This window comes from Diabrotica virgifera, chromosome 2, assembly GCF_917563875.1.
Source record: "Diabrotica virgifera virgifera chromosome 2, PGI_DIABVI_V3a".
Lineage (NCBI taxonomy): Eukaryota > Metazoa > Arthropoda > Insecta > Coleoptera > Chrysomelidae > Diabrotica > Diabrotica virgifera.
In genome coordinates this window covers 139498074-139521168 of record NC_065444.1, presented here as the reverse complement: position 1 = coordinate 139521168, position 23095 = coordinate 139498074, and the positions used below count along the sequence as shown (strand labels likewise).

Genomic DNA, 23095 nt, shown 5'->3' with positions numbered 1-23095 from the left:
TTGGCTCAAGGAGGTTCTTTTACTCTCAACCTGGCCTACCTCTCGTTCCCCGATAGATACTCCACACTCACGGAACTACACCGGCTTTCTCACTCTCCGTACACTACCGTCTACTACTGGACTTCACTTCTCGACAGCTCAAAACATTCTGCTCTCTATTTGTCATTCATTCCCCTACTTTCTAAATATCCCTTCCAGATTCACAAATCAAACTTCCACCACCAACTCTCATTCGCAGTATTCCTCAAAACCAATTTTTAATCTTTCTAAATATGCTTAATGGATTTCAAAAGAAAAATAGTTAATTCCCATTCTAAAATTACTTTCTACTATTTACAAAATTTAATGATCTATTATCTACTTCAACTGAGTCTTATTTAGCATAAGCTAATGATCGAACCTTCCGCGAACAACGATAATGACCTATTATCGATTTCACTTGAGTTTTATTTAGCATAGGCTAATGATCGAACCTTCCGCGAACAACGATAATGGTACGCGCCATTCACTTTGTTTGTTCTAAGCGCATTGTCCCGAGTTTCGTTTAATCACTTCTTAAAATTAAATATAACAATTTGTTGTATACAGGTTGTTCTAAATTTATATGCCCGTGGTTGAGAAAATTGAAAATATTTTATATTAAATTGAATTTTGTTTATAATTATCAAAATTTAATTTTCATATCAAATAGAAATATAACAATATATATATATATATACACACGTACGAAATTTAGTTCGGCAAAGTGATGACGGTCGCAAACTCAATACTTTTTCCCTATCTAAAAAGTGCACAACGTCCCTAAAGAAGTTTTCATTTCACAAATTTATTTCCCCGAAGCGATGACGGTCGCTAATTCCACACTTTTCCCCATCTAAAAAGTGTATAACGTTCCTAAAAAGTTTTCGCTTCAAAAATTTATTTCATCAAAGCAATGGCGATCGCAATGACGGTCGCTAATTCAATACTTTTTCTCCATCTAAAAAGGGCAGAACGTCCCTAAAGAAGTTTTTACTTCAAAAATATATTTCGTTGAAGCAATGACGGTCGCTAATTTAATACTTTTTCCCTATCGAAAAAGTACAAAACGTCCCTAAAGAAGTTTTCACTTCAAAAATTTATTTTGCCAAAGCGATGATGGTCGCTAATCCAACATTTCCTCATCTAAAAAGTGTATACCGTCCCTAAAAAAGTTTTCGCTTTAAACATTTATTTCGTGGAAGCAATGACGGTCGCGATGACGGTCGCTTATTCAATACTTTTTTCTCCATCTAAAAAGAGCACAACGTCCCTAAAGAAGTTTTCACTTCAAAAATTTATTTCGTTGAAGCAATGACGGTCGCCAATTTAATACTTTTTCCCCATCCAAAAAGTGCAAAACATCCCTAAAGAAGCTTTCACTTAAAAAAATTATTTTGCCGAAGCGATGACGGTCGCTAATTTAATACTTTTTCCCCATCCCAAAAATGCACAACGTCCCTAAAGAAGTTTTCACTTCAAAAATTTATTTTGCCGAAGCGATAACAGTCGCTAATTTAATACTTTTTCCCCATCTACAAAGTGCACAACGTCCCTAAAGAAGTTTCCACTTCAATAATATTACTATTGTTATACGTACATTATAATAATATACGTACAAAACTTATTTCGTCGAAGCGATGACGATCGCGAAATCAATCCTTTTCCCCCATCCCAAAATAGATTTTACATTTATTTTAAATTTAAATACTTCTACACAATTTATATATACATAGGTACACATAATAAATATACGTACAAAATTCATTTCGCCGAAGAAGTGAAGGTCGCGATGACGGTCGCGAAATAAATCCTTTTTCCCCATCCAAAAATAGGTTTTACATTTATTTTAAATTTAAATACTTCTGTACAATTTATATCTACATACACATACTATAGATACGTACAAAATTTATTTCGCCGAGATGACGGTCGCGAAATAAATCCTTTTTCCCCATCCTAAAATAGGTTTTACATTTATTTTAAATTTAAATTCTTCTATAAAATTTTATATATACATCCACATAATATACCTAGATATGTACAAAATTTATTTCGCCGAATCTATGACGGTCGCGATAATGGTCGCGAAATCAATCCTTTTTCCCCATCCTAAAATAGATTTTACATTTATTTTAAATTTAAATACCTCTACACAATTTATATGTATATACATGCACATAATATATAGCATAAGCGATGACGGTCGCGATGAGGGTCACGATGACGGTCCCGAATGCAATGCTTTTAACCCCTATTCAAAAATCGCACAACGTTCCTAAAGAAGTTTTCACTTCAAAAAACAAAAATTGAAGGCACTCGTGGGAGTGCCGACAGAAGTGAAAACTTCTTATAGTATATAAATTACGAGCTCAATGCTTTTTCCCCATCCAAAAAGAAGTGCTATACCTATATCATATACGCGATGCGTATGCCCTATGCTATTTATGTATACATACACATAATTTATATACGTACAAAATTTATTTCAGCGAAGTGATGACGGTCGCAAATTCAATCATTTTCCCCATCCAAAAGTGCACAACGTCCCCCAAGAAGTTTTCACTTCACATATTTATTTCGTCGAAGCAATGATGGTCGCGATGACGGTCCCTAAGTCAATACTTTCCCCCCCATCCAAAAGTGCACAACATCCCTGAAGAAATTTTCACTTTAAAAATTTATTTCGTCGAAGTGATGAAGGTCACTAATTAAATTTTTTCCCCATCCAAAAAGTGCACAACGTCCCTCAAGAAGTTTTCATTTCAAATATTTGTTTCGTCGAAGCGATAACAGTCGCGATGACGGTCGCTAATTTAATACTTTTTCCCATACAAAAAGTGCACAACGTCCCTAAAGAAGTTTTCACTTCAAAAACTCCCCTTTATTAATGGTCTAACACATTCAGTCATATCCATATTTAAAGATGTTCCCAATATTAATATAGCCAAATACAATACTATGAACAGCAAACAATTATTCTCAAAAATTAAAGACCCAGTACCAACCTTGTATAGAAGTAATGTTGTTTATGAAATACCATGTCTAGGATGTCAGAATAGTTACATTGGCCAAACATCACAATGGTTAAAGCAACGAATCACACAACATAAAAGTGATTGCCGATTAAGAAAAAATACGTGTGCAGTAGTTGAGCATTATGAAAACACCGGTCATATGCTAGACTATAATAATACTCGTATTTTGGCAAAGTCTGATAACTATAAAAGTAGATTATTTCTGGAGATGTATCACATTAACAAAAATAAAAAAAAATTAAATTAAAAAACAGACACTGGACAGTTAAGTAACATATATTGTAATATATTAAATACAATTTACAATAATCATTAAGTTAACACTCGCCTTAATAAACAACTAACCTTAATAATTAAAGTAATATTATTCCTCTAATGGTTCTTTTGTTGTTATTTTTTGCGTTTGAGTCATTTTACGTGTTTTGTCTTATTACTGTAACGAACGTGCTTCAGACCTTTCCTTATATTAATTTTAAAATGCATTTTAATTTATGACAGTTACAATTTTTATTTTAATGTCAATGTTATTTATTTGTGAAATCTTTTAACTTTCTGTAAGTATTTTTAAAATCTATTTTGTACGTCTTTGTTTGTAAGTTGTTAAAATTGTTGTTACAGTATACTCCTGAAGAAGCCATCAAAAAAATGTGCGAAATATTGAGTTTTTAGAAAAAATAAAGATTTTATTATAGACCACATACCTGATATTTCCTACAGATTGTTGTCCTATGTTGTTTTCCGGGTTTGACTCCGCGTTGAATAATTTTGGTTTTGAGAAAAACCATTATTTTGACGACGTTTCGGCAAGATCTCACTTGCCATTGTCAAGTCAGGTAGTTCTGCTTCTCGCTGTTGCTTGAAGTAGACTGAATTTTTATTCACGATACCGTAACTTATATAGTTGATCCTGATGTATTTGCTTGACCTGCGCGTCTCTTGGATCTTGTGATTGGTCCAGTATATGTTGGGGGGTCTGTAAGGGTGACACGCGTAGATGTCGCTGCTTGATTTATTTTGGTCTTTTTCTTCAGTACCGTTTTCCATGTTGTAGGAAGCCGTTGCGCATCATCTCTTTGGTTTAGACCGTTGGGATTTCTTTCGATTTCTATCGATTCTCTGATTTCACGTTTTCTTTTTATTTCTATGTTAGCTAACATCGTTGTTTAGTTCAGGTTTATTGTATGTCCTGTATTTGCGACATATTGTGCAAGGGATGACGTGGTTTCTCCCCTTTCGATGGCATTTCGGTGTTCTTCTCTTCTCGTCTACATGGATTCTTCGGTTGGTCTGTCCAATGTACGACTTTCCACAATCCCCACACGGAATCTCGTATACTCCTTGACTTTCTAACGATATTTTGGTTTTTGGTGTTGGTAGAATAGTTGAGATCTTTCTGTCGGTGTTAAATATCGTTTCTATGGTATGTTTTCTCAGCACTCTCCCTATTTTCTCTGTTGTACCCTTCACATATGGCAGAATGGTTTTGCCTATCGGTTTTTCGTCTTCTGTTGGGTCCTTTATTCTTCTTCGAGCATTTTGAGCTTTTTCGAGGGTGTATGTTGAGAAGCCGTTTTCTCTTAACGCTGTTTTCACATTATGCATTTCTTCATTTTCTCAACTATTCTACCAACACCAAAATATCGTTAGAAAGTCAAGGAGTATACGAGATTCCGTGTGGGGATTGTGGAAAGTCGTACATTGGACAGACCAACCGAAGAATCCATGTAAGACGAGAAGAACACCGAAATGCCATCGAAAGGGGAGAAACCACGTCATCCCTTGCACAACATGTCGCAAATACAGGACATACAATAAACCTGAACCAAACAACGATGTTAGCTAACATAGAAATAAAAAGAAAACGTGAAATCAGAGAATCGATAGAAATCGAAAGAAATCCCAACGGTCTAAACCAAAGAGATGATGCGCAACGGCTTCCTACAACATGGAAAACGGTACTGAAGAAAAAGATCAAAATAAATCAAGCAGCGACATCTACGCGTGTCACCCTTCCAGACCCCCCAACATATACTGGACCAATCACAAGATCCAAGAGACGCGCAGGTCAAGCAAATACATCAGGATCAACTATATAAGTTACGGTATCGTGAATAAAAATTCAGTCTACTTCAAGCAACAGCGAGAAGCGGAACTACCTGACTTGACAATGGCAAGTGAGATCTTGCCGAAACGTCGTCAAAATAATGGTTTTTCTCAAAACCAAAATTATTCAACGCGGAGTCATGCCATTGTCAAGTCAGGTAGTTCCGCTTCTCGCTGCTGCTTGAAGTAAACTGAATTCTTACTCACGATACCGTCACTTATGTAGTTGATCCTGATGGGGCTGCTTGTCCTGCGCGAACTCTGGCTCTTGTTATTGGTCCAGTGTAGGTTGCAGTCGCCGGAGGGATGTTACGTGTAGACGTTGCAACCTGATTTATTTTCTTCTTTTTCTTCAGTACCGTTTTCCATGTTGTAGGAAGCCGTTGCGCATCATCTCTTTTGTTTAAGCCGTTGGGATTTCTTTCAATTTCTATCGATTCTCTGATTTCTCGTTTTCTTTCGATATTACATCGAAGTTGTAAGTCCATAAACAATTTGTATACTTGACTGAGCAACTGTATAGGTATAGGTCTATAATTCTTTAGGTAGGTCACGTTCGTCCCCTTTTTGTGTAAGAATACTTCTAGACTCTCGTTCCACTCTTTAGGAATTTTTCTATTCAATTAAATAGCTCTGTTGGTATAGGAAGTGTTACTGTCTTGCTTGTTTTCAAGAGCTCAGCAATTATACTATCGTGTCCTGGAGCTTTACTATTTTTTAGCTTTTTTAAAACTCTTTCTATTTCTAATCGTTTTTACTTTTTTTAAAGGTCTCCTTTGTTGGTTCATTAGGCTGGCTTTGCGCGCTGTACAAGGTTTTGTAGAAGTTTTCAACTTAATTTTGATACATTTTTGAACATTCAGTGTTGATCTCAGACATCGCCTCTGTTGTTTTCAATGATTAACTTCTCGTTCCATTTTTTGTTTGTTGCGTTTTATTTCTTTTCTAATTGTTTTATTAAGTTACACGTATACTTGACTATGGCGTTTTGTTTTTTCCTCAATTCCCTCATCTTCTTTAGTCTCAGCATCCGTTATGGCTTGCAAATTTTAGAAGCCTCGGAGGTGTAACCAGAGAAAGTTCCCATTGTTTTCAATCTGGTGGGATGTAGAGTAATATTTTTAGTATTATTTTATGTGCTATTACATTGAAAACTTAGTCTAAAATTATTAAGTAGGTATCCTAGAAAATTCCAACATATCTAGAGAAAATGTATAATTTTGTGGAATTATAATTTTAGGATAGATAAATGTAGAGTAATGGACAGTAAGATGAGACCACTTTGGATAGTGTTCGAGAATTCAGATGCGTATGGAGAAGACATCTACATAATTTTTAAGAATGGTGACGACCTCAGACAAGATATGCTAACATTACAAATGATTAAAATTATGGATAAGTTGTGGAAAAAAGAAAATCTGGATTTACGGTATGTGTTTCTTGATATTATTCGAATATGTAATATATAGCGCATATTTATGCTAATATGGTGTTAAATGTCAAAATACTCATAGTATACAGGGTGTTTCATTGGGAAAGTAACATACGTTAACTGTAGAAAGAGGACACTTAGGCGGTCTCAAAAATACCATACATAATGGGTCTTACAACATTAATAACAAAGATACTGGGTATTTTATCTATTTTGCCATTTTCTTATTTGGTTCATAACTTTTTAACCACACCGTATATTTATTTTACATTTGGCACGCAAATATCCTTTAAGGTGTACAATATATTAATTTATTTACAAATGTAAAAAATCCAGGTCCGGATTAAAAAATATTAGAAAAATGTTCCGACCCAAAAACAACACCCTGTACATTAAATTTTTTTAAAATGGATTTTTTAGTTGAAAAGAGGATGAAAAACTAAATTTAGTGGTATACTTTGAATTTTTGGCAAAATGATTTTTCTGATCAAATTTTGAATTTGAATTCTGAAATTATGTGAATTGCGAGAGCTCTAAGTAGAAAAAAAATTAAATACAACTTACAACTTGTTAACCGCACTGCATATTTATTTTATATTTAAGACGCGAATATTCTTTTAGGTGTCCAATCAATTATTTTATTTACAATTATAAAAAATCCAGGTCTGGATTAAAAACTATTGTAAAAATAGTAAAAGGGCAACAAGAGTTCTGGCCATTTCTCCATGTAAAATCCCATAAGAAATCGCTAAGGTCCATTCTGGTCATTTTTTGAGCGTTTTGTGGTGGAGGCGCGACCGCTCGTCGGATCGTGACGTATGGGGTGTCGTTGAAAAGGGGAGGGGGTAAGGAATATGCTGAAACAAAAAACAAAGATGGCGACATTGCCAAAACAGCATTACAGCATATCTTCCTTGCTATTGGCCCGATTATGACGTATGGGCTGTCAAATGAAAGCGGTGGCGACACAGAAGCCAACTGTCAATTCTTCTTCTGCCAACGTTTAATTATAACTATCAATTCTTCTTCTTTTCGTCTATCGCAAATTATACAGGGTGTAGTCAGAAAGTCAAACCAATTCTTCTTATTTTCAGCTGTCACAGTGATTCTTCTAGTTGTTTGTTAAATCGGTTTTCATAGTTCTTTCTTATCTGCCAAAATATTACCTGTCACTTCAGACATGGATGCATTGTCAAAGGAACATTAAGTATGTAAGACTAAATGACTTAACATACAGAGACACACGACTCATCGCTGATAACGTATACGACACAATAGAATCATTCTTGTGATATGTCCAAACCATCCCTCTCTCATGAATTTTATCAAATACAAGGCAACGGTATTGCAACAAACAAACATTCGAATTCGTTTACAGACACACACACGCGTACGCGCTCGCGCACACACACTTTTAAAAAATTAACAAAAAAATACTCAAAAACTTACCTTAATAATAAACAATTAACTACACTAACATTCCAAAATCGCCGACAGTTCGAAACAATGAAAAACGGAAACATTTCTTTTTTCGTTTAAGGGTAAAGGTCACGAATGTCCACAATAAAATCCTACAAAAAAATACATTATTAGGACTACGACACTAATAGTTACTGCTTTCAAGGACGTTTTTAAAATAATTATTTATTTAAAATATCAGAAATGCGAGAGATTAAATGTTATATCAGACTGAAATAATAATCAATAAAAATTAATTACATTACAAAACAAATAATATTCACAATTTTGCAGTTTTCGAATCAGGTCTGTTATAGTTCAAATGCAGACTCGTCGGATTCAGGCTATTGTCGCATGGAGTTCAACGACTTGAAATCACACAAACAATTAAAAAGAAAATCATAAATTCTTCACTTTGGGTTAATTCTGGTAAAGTAAACTGAGTGCTTGTATTTATTATTAAAAAGTCGCGATATTGTATCTTCGTTGCTATTGGTCTGATTTTAACTTAGAAAAAAACCACTGACGTATATGATCCATATTTCGTCGGTACATGAGAATAGTTCAACGGTACGACAGGCGACAACGGGAATAAAATACAAAAAATGTGACATTTTTTGCTTAAAAATTCTGTTTTTTTTTATTCTTCTCTAACGTAGATGTAGTCGGAGATGTAGACATGATTAACACGTATACTTTTAGAAAAAATACAGGGCGCAAATGGAAACTGCTAGAAGAGAAAAGTCATTTAAATTTAAGAGTAAATGATACTTAAAAACAAACAGCTGGACTCTCAAAGATGTGCCACTAGACTAAATGAGTCCTTACGAATTCATTAAATTTATCTAACAATACAGCTATCCACATTAATTGAATATTTCACGCATGCGGCATTAACACGGTCAAAGTTCAAAATATTGTTGTCTAGACTTGCAACTAACCAAGCTAATACAAAAATATTTCGACCTTCTACTTACAAAATACGGTAAATGGGCTTACCTAGATAAGGATAGGTAGGCAGTCTCTATCACTGAGACGCTAAGAGAAGGGCCCAAAGATATGAAAAAACACACTAAGCCAACCAAACACCATCACCCATCACTGATGCGGTAACAAAACGCCAGAGAGGTATGCACAAACACGCTTTCTTTTTTAGTAAATAACGACAAATATAATTTCATTTCTTTTAGCATTTCCATTTCACATGCATTAAGATACTAGCATTTGATTTTACGGTTTATTTCTAAATACTTGGGCGTTGCATCTGTCCGCATATTGTTGATTGATTTTACGTTTTATTTAAAAAATAATAGCTTTTAAGCAAATATATGAGAGAGGTTGTTGCTATTCACAATAGGATAATATTTTATTTTACGGTTTATTTCTTGTTTCTAATTTAAACTAAATGTTTTTTTATGTTTTGTTGTTTTTTATAAATTGTAGGTTGCATTTGTTTTTATATTTTTGATTGACTTTACGTTTTTGTTAAAAAAAATATTAACGTCTTATGCCACATTTTCCGCAGTACTTTTTCTGTTTAGTAATATAATACCAAACATAGCTGATATTTCTTTTAATAGTATGATAATAATCGTGTTGCATTTTATATACGTCCCAGCGTATTTTTTTTATTTTATAAAAACATATTGACAATCTTACTGCTGCATTGGGTTAGTAAATAACACTATGCGTCTTTTATTATTTTTATTTAAATTATTACATACTAGTACATTGTTAAAGTAAGTAATTAAAAAACTAGACGTACTAGCCGATTTATTTTAACATTTTCACCAATGGATCTAACGGAATAACGGTTAAACGAAGGTGTCTAATATTCTATGTCTGTGCGCTATTTAAATTGTTGACAGATTGGTTCATTACCATTACGACGTTTTTCTTATTTTTCTATGCATTTTAAAAGCGGCTTCGACGACGTGGTTGCTCATTTTTAAACAAAGGTTTGATGGTTTTATTAAATTTATCCGGAAATGCTTGATATCTCAAATATCCTCGAGAAACTTTATGAATACCTGAGACCACTAATATTTTTTATAGTTGACGCTGTCCTTTGTCGTAAAGTCTTGAGGATTCTATAAAATAGTAAATTGTATAGCTCACAAATAGCTTTGTACTTCTTAGCGTTAATAAGTACATTTCTAGGAGCAAATTTGATTTTTTTGCCCATTATCCATTTATCAGTTTTCCAAACATACTGTGGACCGTAAGCTCTATCAATATCTGGGAATGATAGCAATATTTTGAAGGTGTTCATCTTCTTCCTCATCTGTGATCTCTTCAACCGTCCGTTGCATATTTTTCAGATAATTGTGTTGGTAACGGCTGGGTCTCTTTATATGCTTCTCTGATTGATGTGAAGTTTTCAGATCAGTGTTTACAATAGGTTCAGTTATAGGTGTTAAAACTGTCTCGAGTTGTTTCTGTTGTCCACTCTGCATTCTTTTTATCGATTTTTGTTTGTTCCAATAACTTTAACCAGCTACTTGACACGCTGCTCTCCGTTACTCATCATGTATCTAAACGACGTTTCTCTAGTTGCCTGCTCTATTTATAACCGCTGTCTACAAGCTGACTCGATCCCGACTCACCGCTGACTCGACTCTGAGGTGACGCTAACTGGACTATTAGTTGACGCAGAACGTTACATTTGTCACTGTATAATCTCTGACATGTCGTTAACTCAACGCTGAGTCGAGAAATCATCGCGTTAAAATTGTTATAAATTAAGTAATTATACTGTAGATATAGTTAGTTAGTGTTTGAACATTAATTTAGTAGTTAAGTTAAAAGTTAAAACGGGTTAATACGTTAGTAGTGAATAAAAAATACTAAGGACTTTTCTGTAAGTTTTGCCTTTATATAATCATAGTAGCAGTAGTATAGTAGAGTAGAGGCTGGCTTAGGAGATGGACACAAACTCTCCCGGCCCCCCTGACAAAGGGGGCGGGATCTATGCTTTGCTTTCATTGAACTCGCAAAATTTTTTAAATTCCATACACATGCTAGCCCCGAGACATAAAAATAACATTAATTTAATAGAAAAAGAACTCTGTGCTTTAAAAAATAAATTCCAAAACGATCAGATCATGTTAACAGAAGTTAATAACTTATCATCTAGGATTGAAAATATTAGTAGAAGAAAAGTTGAATACAAGGACACTGACTTCGGCCCATTCCTTATTATGATAGAGAGTGACAAGGGAAAAGCAGGAAATATCCATCCTATGGATATTGGGAAAGTATTTCATACAATGGGTACGACTGGAATTAAAGAAATTAGTAGAAAAGGCATGAATAGAATTGGAGTAATTTTTAACACCCCCAAACAGGCAAATATTGTACTAAATAGCACAGAAATCCTTGAGAAAGGATTTCTTGCTTATATACCTCAAAAAATGCTAACATCAAGGGGTATTATTAGAGATGTAAGTATAAATATTTCAATGGAAAACATAGTTAACGACAGTAAATTACAAAAAAACGTGAAAATTATATCGGCCAGAAGACTTAACAGAAGAGTTTTAGATAGCAATGGGACCGTTACATACATTCCAACAGGAACTGTACAACTACTCTTTGACGTAAGAACTCCCCCTAAAGAAATAATCATATATTCAAACTTGGTAACAGTAGATCCATACATCCCTCCTGTACAGCAATGCTTCAAATGCCTAAGATTTGGGCACTCACAAAGACAGTGCAGGGGAAAAGCAAGATGCCCGAAATGTTCCGATGAACATACAGTACAAAGCTGCACAGTTTCTGTACCAAAATGCCTATACTGCGATCTTGATCACCTTGCCACAAATAAAATTTGCAAAGAATTCGAAAGGCAAAAAAAGATAAATGAAGTAATGGTCTTCCAAGATCTCACCTTTTTTGAAGCTGCCAAGCTGTTTCCCCCAATTAAGGAAAAACCAGAGAATTCGAGAATGTTTCAGAGGAGAAGTAGGGATTTTCCTTCTTTACTATCCAGCTCACCCAGAGCATTTACTCAAGCACTTCAAAAATCCCCATCCTCCACTCCCCATTTCCAGAGTCAAAGTCATGTGGTCCCAGTTAAAAGGAAAAATAAAGTAATTCTTAAAGACATTAGTTATGACAAAGAGGCGCATAAAGCTTTATTAAATGAGGATCTAAGCAGAAATTTACCTAGATTACCGATTTTAAACAAATTAAATGATTCACAAAAGTATACGGGATCACAAGTCCCAAGTTTTGCACTCTCATTAACAAGCAATCGTGTACATTCTCAGGATAGTGTATTTTCAAAAAACGTTGATTTAACCTCTGATAATAATATGGATTTTGCAGGTTTTGATGAGTCACATAATACATCTAATTTTAGTAAAAGTAGTGTTGACTGAATTTTCATTTATTTCTTACAGATAATATAATATATTATTTTTTATATTAAAAAGAAAAAATAATAATAGTAACAAATTATATATATAGTTATGATATTTAATATTTTGCATTGGAATATTAATGGTTTCTTTAACAATAAGCAAGATCTAATGGTGTTTCTTAACGAATATGATGTTAATATCATTCTTCTAAATGAAACACATCTGAAATTTTCACAGCACTTGCATATTCCCAATTTTTACTGCTATAGGGATGATAGGATTGATGGATGGGGTGGAATAGCTGTACTTATTCATCAGTCTCTGGCAGCTGATAGGATAGACATTTCACATATTCACTTGCCTGAAAAATGGCAGGCTATCATTATCAAATTTGAAAAAATTTTTATTATAGGATCGTATAAGACACCAGATGTTCGTTTTCGTAAGGAGATCTTTAGAGAATTGGTTCAAATGTGTGATAAACCGTTTTTCTTCATAGGTGACTTGAATTGCCAACATTCTTTATGGGGTTCATCATCTAACAATCCGAACGGCAATCGCCTTGCAGATCTTTTGGAGGAGGATAACTTGTGTTTTCTCAATACAGGTGAGGCGACAAGAATCTCACCGCCTGACTCAAACAGTGTCCCTGACGTAGCTATAGCATCTCCAGGTTTGGCTGTGGACTGCCTCTGGGAAGTTTTTCCAGAGATAGGAGCAAGTGATCACTTTCCTTTTGTAGTGTGTTACGGGCAGGATAGAAATAGTCCCCAAGGAAATGACCCTCTTCAAGATCGCAGTATCTTTAATGTGAAAAAAGCCAATTGGGAACAATTCAACCAATATATTGAGTCTAACATTAACAACATCCCTAATGAGTCTTACACAGATTTTCAAAACCTAATATTAGACGCAGCAAACAGGTTCATCCCTAAGAAAAAGCGTGTTAGATTCCATAAACCACAATTACCTTGGTGGGATGAAGAGTGTTCAGTTTTAATTAAATCAAAGAGGGAGGCAGTCAAGAAGTTCAAACAGGTACCTTCTTTAGAAAACTTCATTAATTTTAAAAAAATTAGGGCACATTGTAAAAAAGAACTTAAATCCAAAAAGAAAAAATCATTTGTTGTGTTTTGTTCCACAATTTCACCTGATACTCCAATATCAGTAATGTGGAGAAAAGTGAGAAGTTTCCATAAGGCTTTCACTAAAGCCTCAGTTAGAACTCCTAGTAATTCATCGTTAGGGGAGGAAATGCTTTGTTCATTGACTCCACCTGTATTTGAGGACATTGCGTCTCACCCAGTGAAATCTAATACTATCGAGTGTGAACTCTTCACTTTAAACGAACTTTCATTGGTTTTGGTTGAACGAAAGGATACTGTGCCGGGCCAGGATGGTATAACATTTTCTATGTTGCAACATCTTCCAGAGTCAGCAATCAAGTTCCTGTTAAAATTTTTCAATTTATGTTTAAAGGAGGGAATGCATATTCCCACTCAATGGAAATCACAAACAGTGTGTTTAATTCCCAAACCCAATAAAAATATAAATTGTCTTTCGGGCTGCAGACCAATCGTTTTATCATCGTGTGTTAGTAAACTTTTAGAGAACATGATAAAAATAAGGTTAGATTGGTATGTAGAACATTTTATGATCCTATCGCCTTTCCAGACTGGCTTTCGTAAAGGTAGAGGGGTGTCTGAAAACTTAATTCATCTGGTCAATGAAATCTCAATGAATATCTCAAAAAGGAAACCAGCAGCTGCTGTTATGTTAGACATTTCTTCTGCATATGATAAAGTGTCAATCATCCAATTATTGGACGCTTTGGGAGATCTCAATTTGCCATTGTTCCTTATTGAATTGGTTAAACATTTATTGACTAATCGTTTGGTGTCTGTTCGTGATCCCATTTCCTTAAATCTGCTAGGACCAAGAACTACCAATGTGGGCCTTCCTCAGGGTTCCCCTTTGAGTCCAGTACTATTTAATATTGTCATCAATATAATCTCATTTTGTGTGCCAGAGGATGTTCTAATTACTCAGTATGCAGACGATGTTGCCCTCTATTGCTCCGGTAACAGCTGGGTGGATGTTGTGGAAAAATTAAATGGTGCAGTAGAAAGTATTTCTAATAAACTTCATGATATGGGAATGTGTCTGTCATCTAGCAAAAGTCAAGCAATTTTTTTTGATAGAAATAGGAATAATATTCCGAATTCACTAATATCAGTGAATAACACACGTTTAGATTGGAAACAAGAAGTTTCTCATTTGGGAGTTATTCTAGATAGTTCCCTTTCTTGGAGAAGTCAAATTGAAAAGATGGCATTGAGGGCTTCCAGTGGAGTCAATATTATTCGTTGTTTCTGTCGAACTTGGTGGGGAGCACATCCTGCAACTTTACTCACTCTATATAAGGCATACATTAGATCACATCTTGACTATGGATCTATTTTTCTGGGAGGTTGTGCACGTTCTCTACTTGCAAAATTGGATAAGGTTCAGTTTAGAGCTCTTAGAGTGGTCGGGGGATTTATGAGGTCTTCTCCAGTTCATATAATTTTGTCAGAGTGTGGAGAAACACCGTTAGATCTTAGAAGAATATGGCTAGCATCTAAATTCATTTTAAAAGAAGTAGCCTATGACAACCCAATATATGCCTCAATTGAGCAATTTCACAATGTTTTTCTGGGTTACTTTAGTTTTTGGAGAAGAAAATATTTCCCACCAATACTGGCTGCTTTCCAGAATACTTTACACGAAATTCATGAGGTAGCACATAGCTCCTTATTTCCTTGTCACTCCTTTCCACTTAATATTCAGATTTCTCCTATGGCTTATGAAACTGTCAATATGGGCAAAGAGGCAAATAACCAAACCAAGTTTATGGAATGGTACCTCAATAACTGGTCAGAATATAAACTTATTTTCACAGATGGATCCAAAGATAAACAAGGTAATGTAGGTATTGGGATATACCTTAACGAGAGAACACAGTTAACAGCAAGATTACCATCCGCTAATTCAATTTGCTCAGCAGAAGTATTTGCCATTAAAAAAGCATTAGAGTTAATCCAACAGAATAATTTTACAAAGTGCCTCATCTTTAGTGATTCTAAAAGTGCTCTAGAAAAAATCACAAGACCAAGCTACAAGGCGGCAATAGACTCACAAACTCTCCAACTAAAACAAAAACTATGTGAATTTGATGAACAACAAAGAGAAATTAAATTTGCATGGATTCCAAGTCACACTGGAATTATTGGGAATTATAGAGCTGACCATCTTGCGAATCTTGGAAGAAAGCTGCCTATTAGTGAAGAACCAAAGGCCCCCTTTAAAGATTTTCAAATTAAATATAAAGAAAATCTATGGATTGGTTGGGAAAATCGTTTCCAACAAATAGGACAGGCAAAAGGAATTACTTATTGCTCACAAGTTACAGTTCCATATAAAAAGGCATGGTTTACAAAATTTCCCAACCTGGGGAGAGGTATAATCACACAAATGTGTCGTATGAGAAGTGGACATTGTAGTGTTCCTGTACATTTATTTAGATTGAAGGTAGTGAATTCAAACCAGTGTTTATGTGGCAGTGTAGGAACTTTACAACATGTTTTATTGGAATGTACTAGGTTCCAAAGAGAGTCCCAGTTGCTTAGAAGGGAACTAGAACGTGATCCGACATTAACTGATGTGTTGTTTAAAAATCTAAACTCAAAGACATTAATCGCAGTGCAAAAGTTTTTAACATCAACAATGACTCGTGTGTAGCTTGCTTAAAACTTTAGACTTTATGCTTGCTTGCAATGCATGTGCTTTGTGCTTAGTGCGGTTTTGCGTGGTAGTACTAGACCATTAATAGTAGAACTTTAGTTATGGAACTTATAAACAATTACAAAGTTTTTTTTAGCTCTTAATTATTTCAGATTCAGGAGCTATGAGCTTAAGCCCAGATGTACCTCAGGTACGGCTCTTGAATATTCAAGTCTGTATTCACGGATCCTGGCCGGATAGCCCTAGTAGCTAAGGCCATTCAAATGAAGAGAAGAAGAAACGCTGAGTCGATGCTGTACGTTACATAACCTCTGATATAGCGCTGAGTCGACACTGAATCATCGCTTACTTCACTCAGTAACTATTCGAAGCACGACGTGTCATTTATGTGACATTCAATGTATGACGTGTATGTTATTCTACTATTTATCTCTTTCTCTATCGCTCTCTCTCTCTCTCTTCCTCTGTTATCACCCCCTTTTGTCACTCTACTGCCTTTTTTCTTAAAGCATCGATGACGTAATAACTATCGGCTATTGATATCGTGTTTGAGACCTCGCTTATATGATTAACAATATATCATAATTCTTTATAGATAAGTAGCTAGGTCATTTTCAACAAATAAGTTGGAAACAAAAAATAGTTACTTTAAAAGTTGATTTATTTTTTCTTAAGTACCTTTGCTACACCAATAAAAATATTTTTTCGTATTTCCAATAGAAATGTCTCCTAAAATATGCTGTCGTCCATTTTATTTGCTTAAAATCATGATAAATAAACATTTTTATGTCTTCACCGCTTTTACGCATAAACATTCCTTTTTTCATCGTAAATTCTATTTGAGGAGATAAATGATGTTTTTCAACAGCTTGCAGTTTTCTAAGAGCTTTGTACTTTTTTCTCAGTATTGCCGCAAGTTTGTTTACCTGAACCGCTTTACTGAAGACATGTTAACAAATGAATTCTCACATGAATGACTTTGAGTACTTGTATATTTATACTTCTTTGCCCTTCTATTAGGGTGTCTCTGATCTCTGTTACCCTCTGCTACCGTCTGTTACACTCTGCTACCCTCTGTTAGCGTGTCTCTGATGACGTCTGCACGTCTCTGGTACCCTCTGTGGTCGTCCGTGCCCTTCTGTTAGCGTGTCTCTGATGACGTCTGTACGTCTCTGCTACCCTCTCTTACCCTCTGCTACCCTCTGCTAGCGTGTCTCTGGTACCCTCTGTGGTCGTCTGTGCCTTGTGCTAGCGTGTCTCTGATGACGTCTGTATGTCTCTGGTACTCTTCTGTGGTCATCTGTACCTTCTGTAAGCGTGTCTCTGATGGCGTCTGTACGTCTCTGGTACCCTCAGTGGTCGTCTATGCCTTCTGTAAGCGCGTCTCTGATGACGTCTGTACGTCTCTAGTACCCATCTGTGGTCGTTTGTGTCTTCTGTAGGCGTGTCTCTGATGACGTCTGTACGTCTTAGGTACCACTTTGTTGTCATTTCTGCCTTCTGTTAGCATGTCTTTGACGTCGTCTGTAAGTCTGAGGTACCCCCTTTGTACTTATGAAGTACTGCAGTTAGTAATGAAAGTGATGGGAAGTAATCCATAATTGTAGGTATTTATATCTAAAAATAGCACGCTAGCAGAGGGTAGCAGAGGGTAAGAGAGGGTAGCAGAGACGTACAGACGTCATCAGAGACACGCTAACAGAAGGGCACGGACGACCACAGAGGGTACCAGAGACGTGCAGACGTCATCAGAGACACGCTAACAGAGGGTAGCAGAGTGTAACAGACGGTAGCAGAGGATAACAGAGATCAGAGACACCCTAATAGAAGGGCAAAGAAGTATAAATATACAAGTACTCAAAGTCATTCATGTGAGAATTCATTTGTTAACATGTCTTCAGTAAAGCGGTTCAGGTAAACAAACTTGCGGCAATACTGAGAAAAAAGTACAAAGCTCTTAGAAAACTGCAAGCTGTTGAAAAACATCATTTATCTCCTCAAATAGAATTTACGATGAAAAAAGGAATGTTTATGCGTAAAAGCGGTGAAGACATAAAAATGTTTATTTATCATGATTTTAAGCAAATAAAATGGACGACAGCATATTTTAGGAGACATTTCTATTGGAAATACGAAAAAATATTTTTATTGGTGTAGCAAAGGTACTTAAGAAAAAATAAATCAACTTTTTAAGTAACTATTTTTTGTTTCCAACTTATTTGTTGAAAATGACCTAGCTACTTATCTATAAAGAATTATGATATATTGTTAATCATATAAGCGAGGTCTCAAACACGATATCAATAGCCGATAGTTATTACGTCATCGATGCTTTAAGAAAAAAGGCAGTAGAGTGACAAAAGGGGGTGATAACAGAGGAAGAGAGAGAGAGAGCGATAGAGAAAGAGATAAACAGTAGAATAACATACACGTCATACATTGAATGTCACATAAATGACACGTCGTGCTTCGAATAGTTACTGAGTGAAGTAAGCGATGATTCAGTGTCGACTCAGCGCTATATCAGAGGTTATGTAACGTACAGCATCGACTCAGCGTTGAGTTAACGACATGTCAGAGATTATACAGTGACAAATGTAACGTTCTGCGTCAACTAATAGTCCAGTTAGCGTCACCTCAGAGTCGAGTCAGCGGTGAGTCGGGATCGAGTCAGCTTGTAGACAGCGGTTATAAATAGAGCAGGCAACTAGAGAAACGTCGTTTAGATACATGATGAGTAACGGAGAGCAGCGTGTCAAGTAGCTGGTTAAAGTTATTGGAACAAACAAAAATCGATAAAAAGAATGCAGAGTGGACAACAGAAACAACTCGAAACAGTTTTAACACCTATAACTGAACCTATTGTAAACACTGATCTGAAAACTTCACATCAATCAGAGAAGCATATAAAGAGACCCAGCCGTTACCAACACAATTATCTGAAAAATATGCAACGGACGGTTGAAGAGATCACAGATGAGGAAGAAGATGAACACCTTCAAAATATTGCTATCATTCCCAGATATTGATAGAGCTTACGGTCCACAGTATGTTTGGAAAACTGATAAATGGATAATGGGCAAAAAAATCAAATTTGCTCCTAGAAATGTACTTATTAACGCTAAGAAGTACAAAGCTATTTGTGAGCTATACAATTTACTATTTTATAAGAATCCTCAAGACTTTACGACAAAGGACAGCGTCAACTATAAAAAAATATTAGTGGTCTCAGGTATTCATAAAGTTTCTCGAGGATATTTGAGATATCAAGCATTTCCGGATAAATTTAATAAAACCATCAAACCTTTGTTTAAAAATGAGCAACCACGTCGTCGAAGCCGCTTTTAAAATGCATAGAAAAATAAGAAAAACGTCGTAATGGTAATGAACCAATCTGTCAACAATTTAAATAGCGCACAGACATAGAATATTAGACACCTTCGTTTAACCGTTATTCCGTTAGATCCATTGGTGAAAATGTTAAAATAAATCGGCTAGTACGTCTAGTTTTTTAATTACTAACTTTAACAATGTACTAGTATGTAATAATTTAAATAAAAATAATAAAAGACGCATAGTGTTATTTACTAACCCAATGCAGCAGTAAGATTGTCAATATGTTTTTATAAAATAAAAAAAATACGCTGGGACGTATATAAAATGCAACACGATTATTATCATACTATTAAAAGAAATATCAGCTATGTTTGGTATTATATTGCTAAACAGAAAAAGTACTGCGGAAAATGTGGCATAAGACGTTAATATTTTTTTTAACAAAAACGTAAAGTCAATCAAAAATATAAAAACAAATGCAACCTACAATTTATAAAAAACAACAAAACATAAAAAAACATTTAGTTTAAATTAGAAACAAGAAATAAACCGTAAAATAAAATATTATCCTATTGTGAATAGCAACAACCTCTCTCATATATTTGCTTAAAAGCTATTATTTTTTAAATAAAACGTAAAATCAATCAACAATATGCGGACAGATGCAACGCCCAAGTATTTAGAAATAAACCGTAAAATCAAATGCTAGTATCTTAATGCATGTGAAATGGAAATGCTAAAAGAAATGAAATTATATTTGTCGTTATTTACTAAAAAAGAAAGCGTGTTTGTGCATACCTCTCTGGCGTTTTGTTACCGCATCAGTGATGGGTGATGGTGTTTGGTTGGCTTAGTGTGTTTTTGCATATCTTTGCGCCCTTCTCTTAGCGTCTCAGTGATAGAGACTGCCTACCTATCCTTATCTAGGTAAGCCCATTTACCGTATTTTGTAAGTAGAAGGTCGAAATATTTTTGTATTAGCTTGGTTAATTGCAAGTCTAGACAACAATATTTTGAACTTTGACCGTGTTAATGCCGCATGCGTGAAATATTCAATTAATGTGGATAGCTGTATTGTTAGATAAATTTAATGAATTCGTAAGGACTCATTTAGTCTAGTGGCACATCTTTGAGAGTCCAGCTGTTTGTTTTTAAGTATCATTTACTCTTAAATTTAAATGACTTTTCTCTTCTAGCAGTTTCCATTTGCGCCCTGTATTTTTTCTAAAAGTATACGTGTTAATCATGTCTACATCTCCGACTACATCTACGTTAGAGAAGAATAAAAAAAAAACAGAATTTTTAAGCAAAAAATGTCACATTTTTTGTATTTTATTCCCGTTGTCGCCTGTCGTACCGTTGAACTATTCTCATGTACCGACGAAATATGGATCATATACGTCAGTGGTTTTTTTCTAAGTTAAAATCAGACCAATAGCAACGAAGATACAATATCGCGACTTTTTAATAATAAATACAAGCACTCAGTTTACTTTACCAGAATTAACCCAAAGTGAAGAATTTATGATATTCTTTTTAATTGTTTGTGTGATTTCAAGTCGTTGAACTCCATGCGACAATAGCCTCAATCCGATGAGTCTGCATTTGAACTATAACAGACCTGATTCGAAAACTGCAAAATTGTGAATATTATTTGTTTTGTAATGTAATTAATTTTTATTGATTATTATTTCAGTATTATACGCGAACAAGAAGTAGAACTAGTGGAAAAGTACATTTACTTGGGTCATGAAATTAGAATTGGCAGAGATAACCAAACATGCGAAATAAAAAGAAGATTAACTCTTGCTTGGGCAGCCTACGGAGCTCTGAGAGACATATTTAGGAGCAGTATACCGATCGGTTTAAAAAGACAAGTGTTTGACCAATGTGTGCTACCGGTAATGACATATGGAGCAGAGACACTGACTCTAACCAAGGCAACGGCGTCAAAAATGCGGGTTGCTCAAAGGCGCATGGAAAGATCCATGCTGGGCGTAACTCTACGGGATAAAATAAGAAATGAATATCTCAGACAAACAACCGGTATCGCAGATGTTGTAGAACGTATCACCAGGCTCAAATGGAACTGGGCAGGACACGTCGCCAGGCTGAAAGATTCAAGATGGGCACGAAGGCTGATGGAGTGGAGACCAAGAGAAGATAAACGAAGTAGAGGAAGGCCGCCTACACGATGAACAGATGATATCAGGCGGATTAGTAAAAACTGGCAAAAATCAGCACAAAACCGTGAAGTGTGGAAACAATTGGGGGAGACCTATGTCCAGCAGTGGACGTAAATTGGTTGGATGATGGTGATGATGATGATTATTTCAGTCTGATATAACATTTAATCTCTCGAATTTCTGATATTTTAAATAAATAATTATTTTAAAAACGTCCTTGAAAGCAGTAACTATTAGTGTCGCAGTCCTAATAATGTATTTTTTTGTAGGATTTTATTGTGGACATTCGTGACCTTTACCCTTAAACGAAAAAAGAAATGTTTCCGTTTTTCATTGTTTCGAACTGTCGGCGATTTTGGAATGTTAGTGTAGTTAATTGTTTATTATTAAGGTAAGTTTTTGAGTATTTTTTTGTTAATTTTTTAAAAGTGTGTGTGCGCGAGCGCGTACGCGTGTGTGTGTCTGTAAACGAATTCGAATGTTTGTTTGTTGCAATACCGTTGCCTTGTATTTGATAAAATTCATGAGAGAGGGATGGTTTGGACATATCACAAGAATGATTCTATTGTGTCGTATACGTTATCAGCGATGAGTCGTGTGTCTCTGTACGTTAAGTCATTTAGTCTTACATACTTAATGTTCCTTTGACAATGCATCCATGTCTGAAGTGACAGGTAATATTTTGGCAGATAAGAAAGAACTATGAAAACCGATTTAACAAACAACTAGAAGAATCACTTTGACAGCTGAAAATAAGAAGAATTGGTTTGACTTTCTGACTACACCCTGTATAATTTGCGATAGACGAAAAGAAGAAGAAGAATTGATAGTTATAATTAAACGTTGGCAGAAGAAGAATTGACAGTTGGCTTCTGTGTCGCCACCGCTTTCATTTGACAGCCCATACGTCATAATCGGGCCAATAGCAAGGAAGATATGCTGTAATGCTGTTTTGGCAATGTCGCCATCTTTGTTTTTTGTTTCAGCATATTCCTTACCCCCTCCTCTTTTCAACGACACCCCACACGTCACGATCCGACGAGCGGTCGCGCCTCCACCACAAAACGCTCAAAAAATGACCAGAATGGACCTTAGCGATTTCTTATGGGATTTTACATGGAGAAATGGCCAGAACTCTTGTTGCTCTTTTACTAAAAATGTTCCGACCCCAAAAAACACCCTGTATATTAAATTTTTTTAAAATGGATTTTTTAGTTGAAAAGAGGATGAAAAACTAAATTTAGTGGTATACGTTGAATTTTCGGCAAATTGATTTTTCTGGTCAAATTTTGAATTTGAATTCTGAAATTATGTATGTGAATTGCGAGAACTCTTAAGTAGAAAAAAAATTAAATACAACTTACAACTTGTTAA

The 23095-nt window shown here is 35.2% G+C and overlaps 1 protein-coding gene across 1 annotated transcript in view; it reads left to right on the top strand.

Moving 5' to 3' along the window:
- LOC114344837 (phosphatidylinositol 4,5-bisphosphate 3-kinase catalytic subunit beta isoform) overlaps window positions 1-23095 on the top strand; it is a 998515-nt gene that overhangs the window by 789198 nt on the left and 186222 nt on the right. Inside the window, exon 11 of the mRNA XM_050644876.1 lies at window positions 6365-6588. Within this exon, the coding sequence (XP_050500833.1) occupies window positions 6365-6588 (224 nt within the window). The remainder of the gene's footprint in view (window positions 1-6364; window positions 6589-23095) is intronic.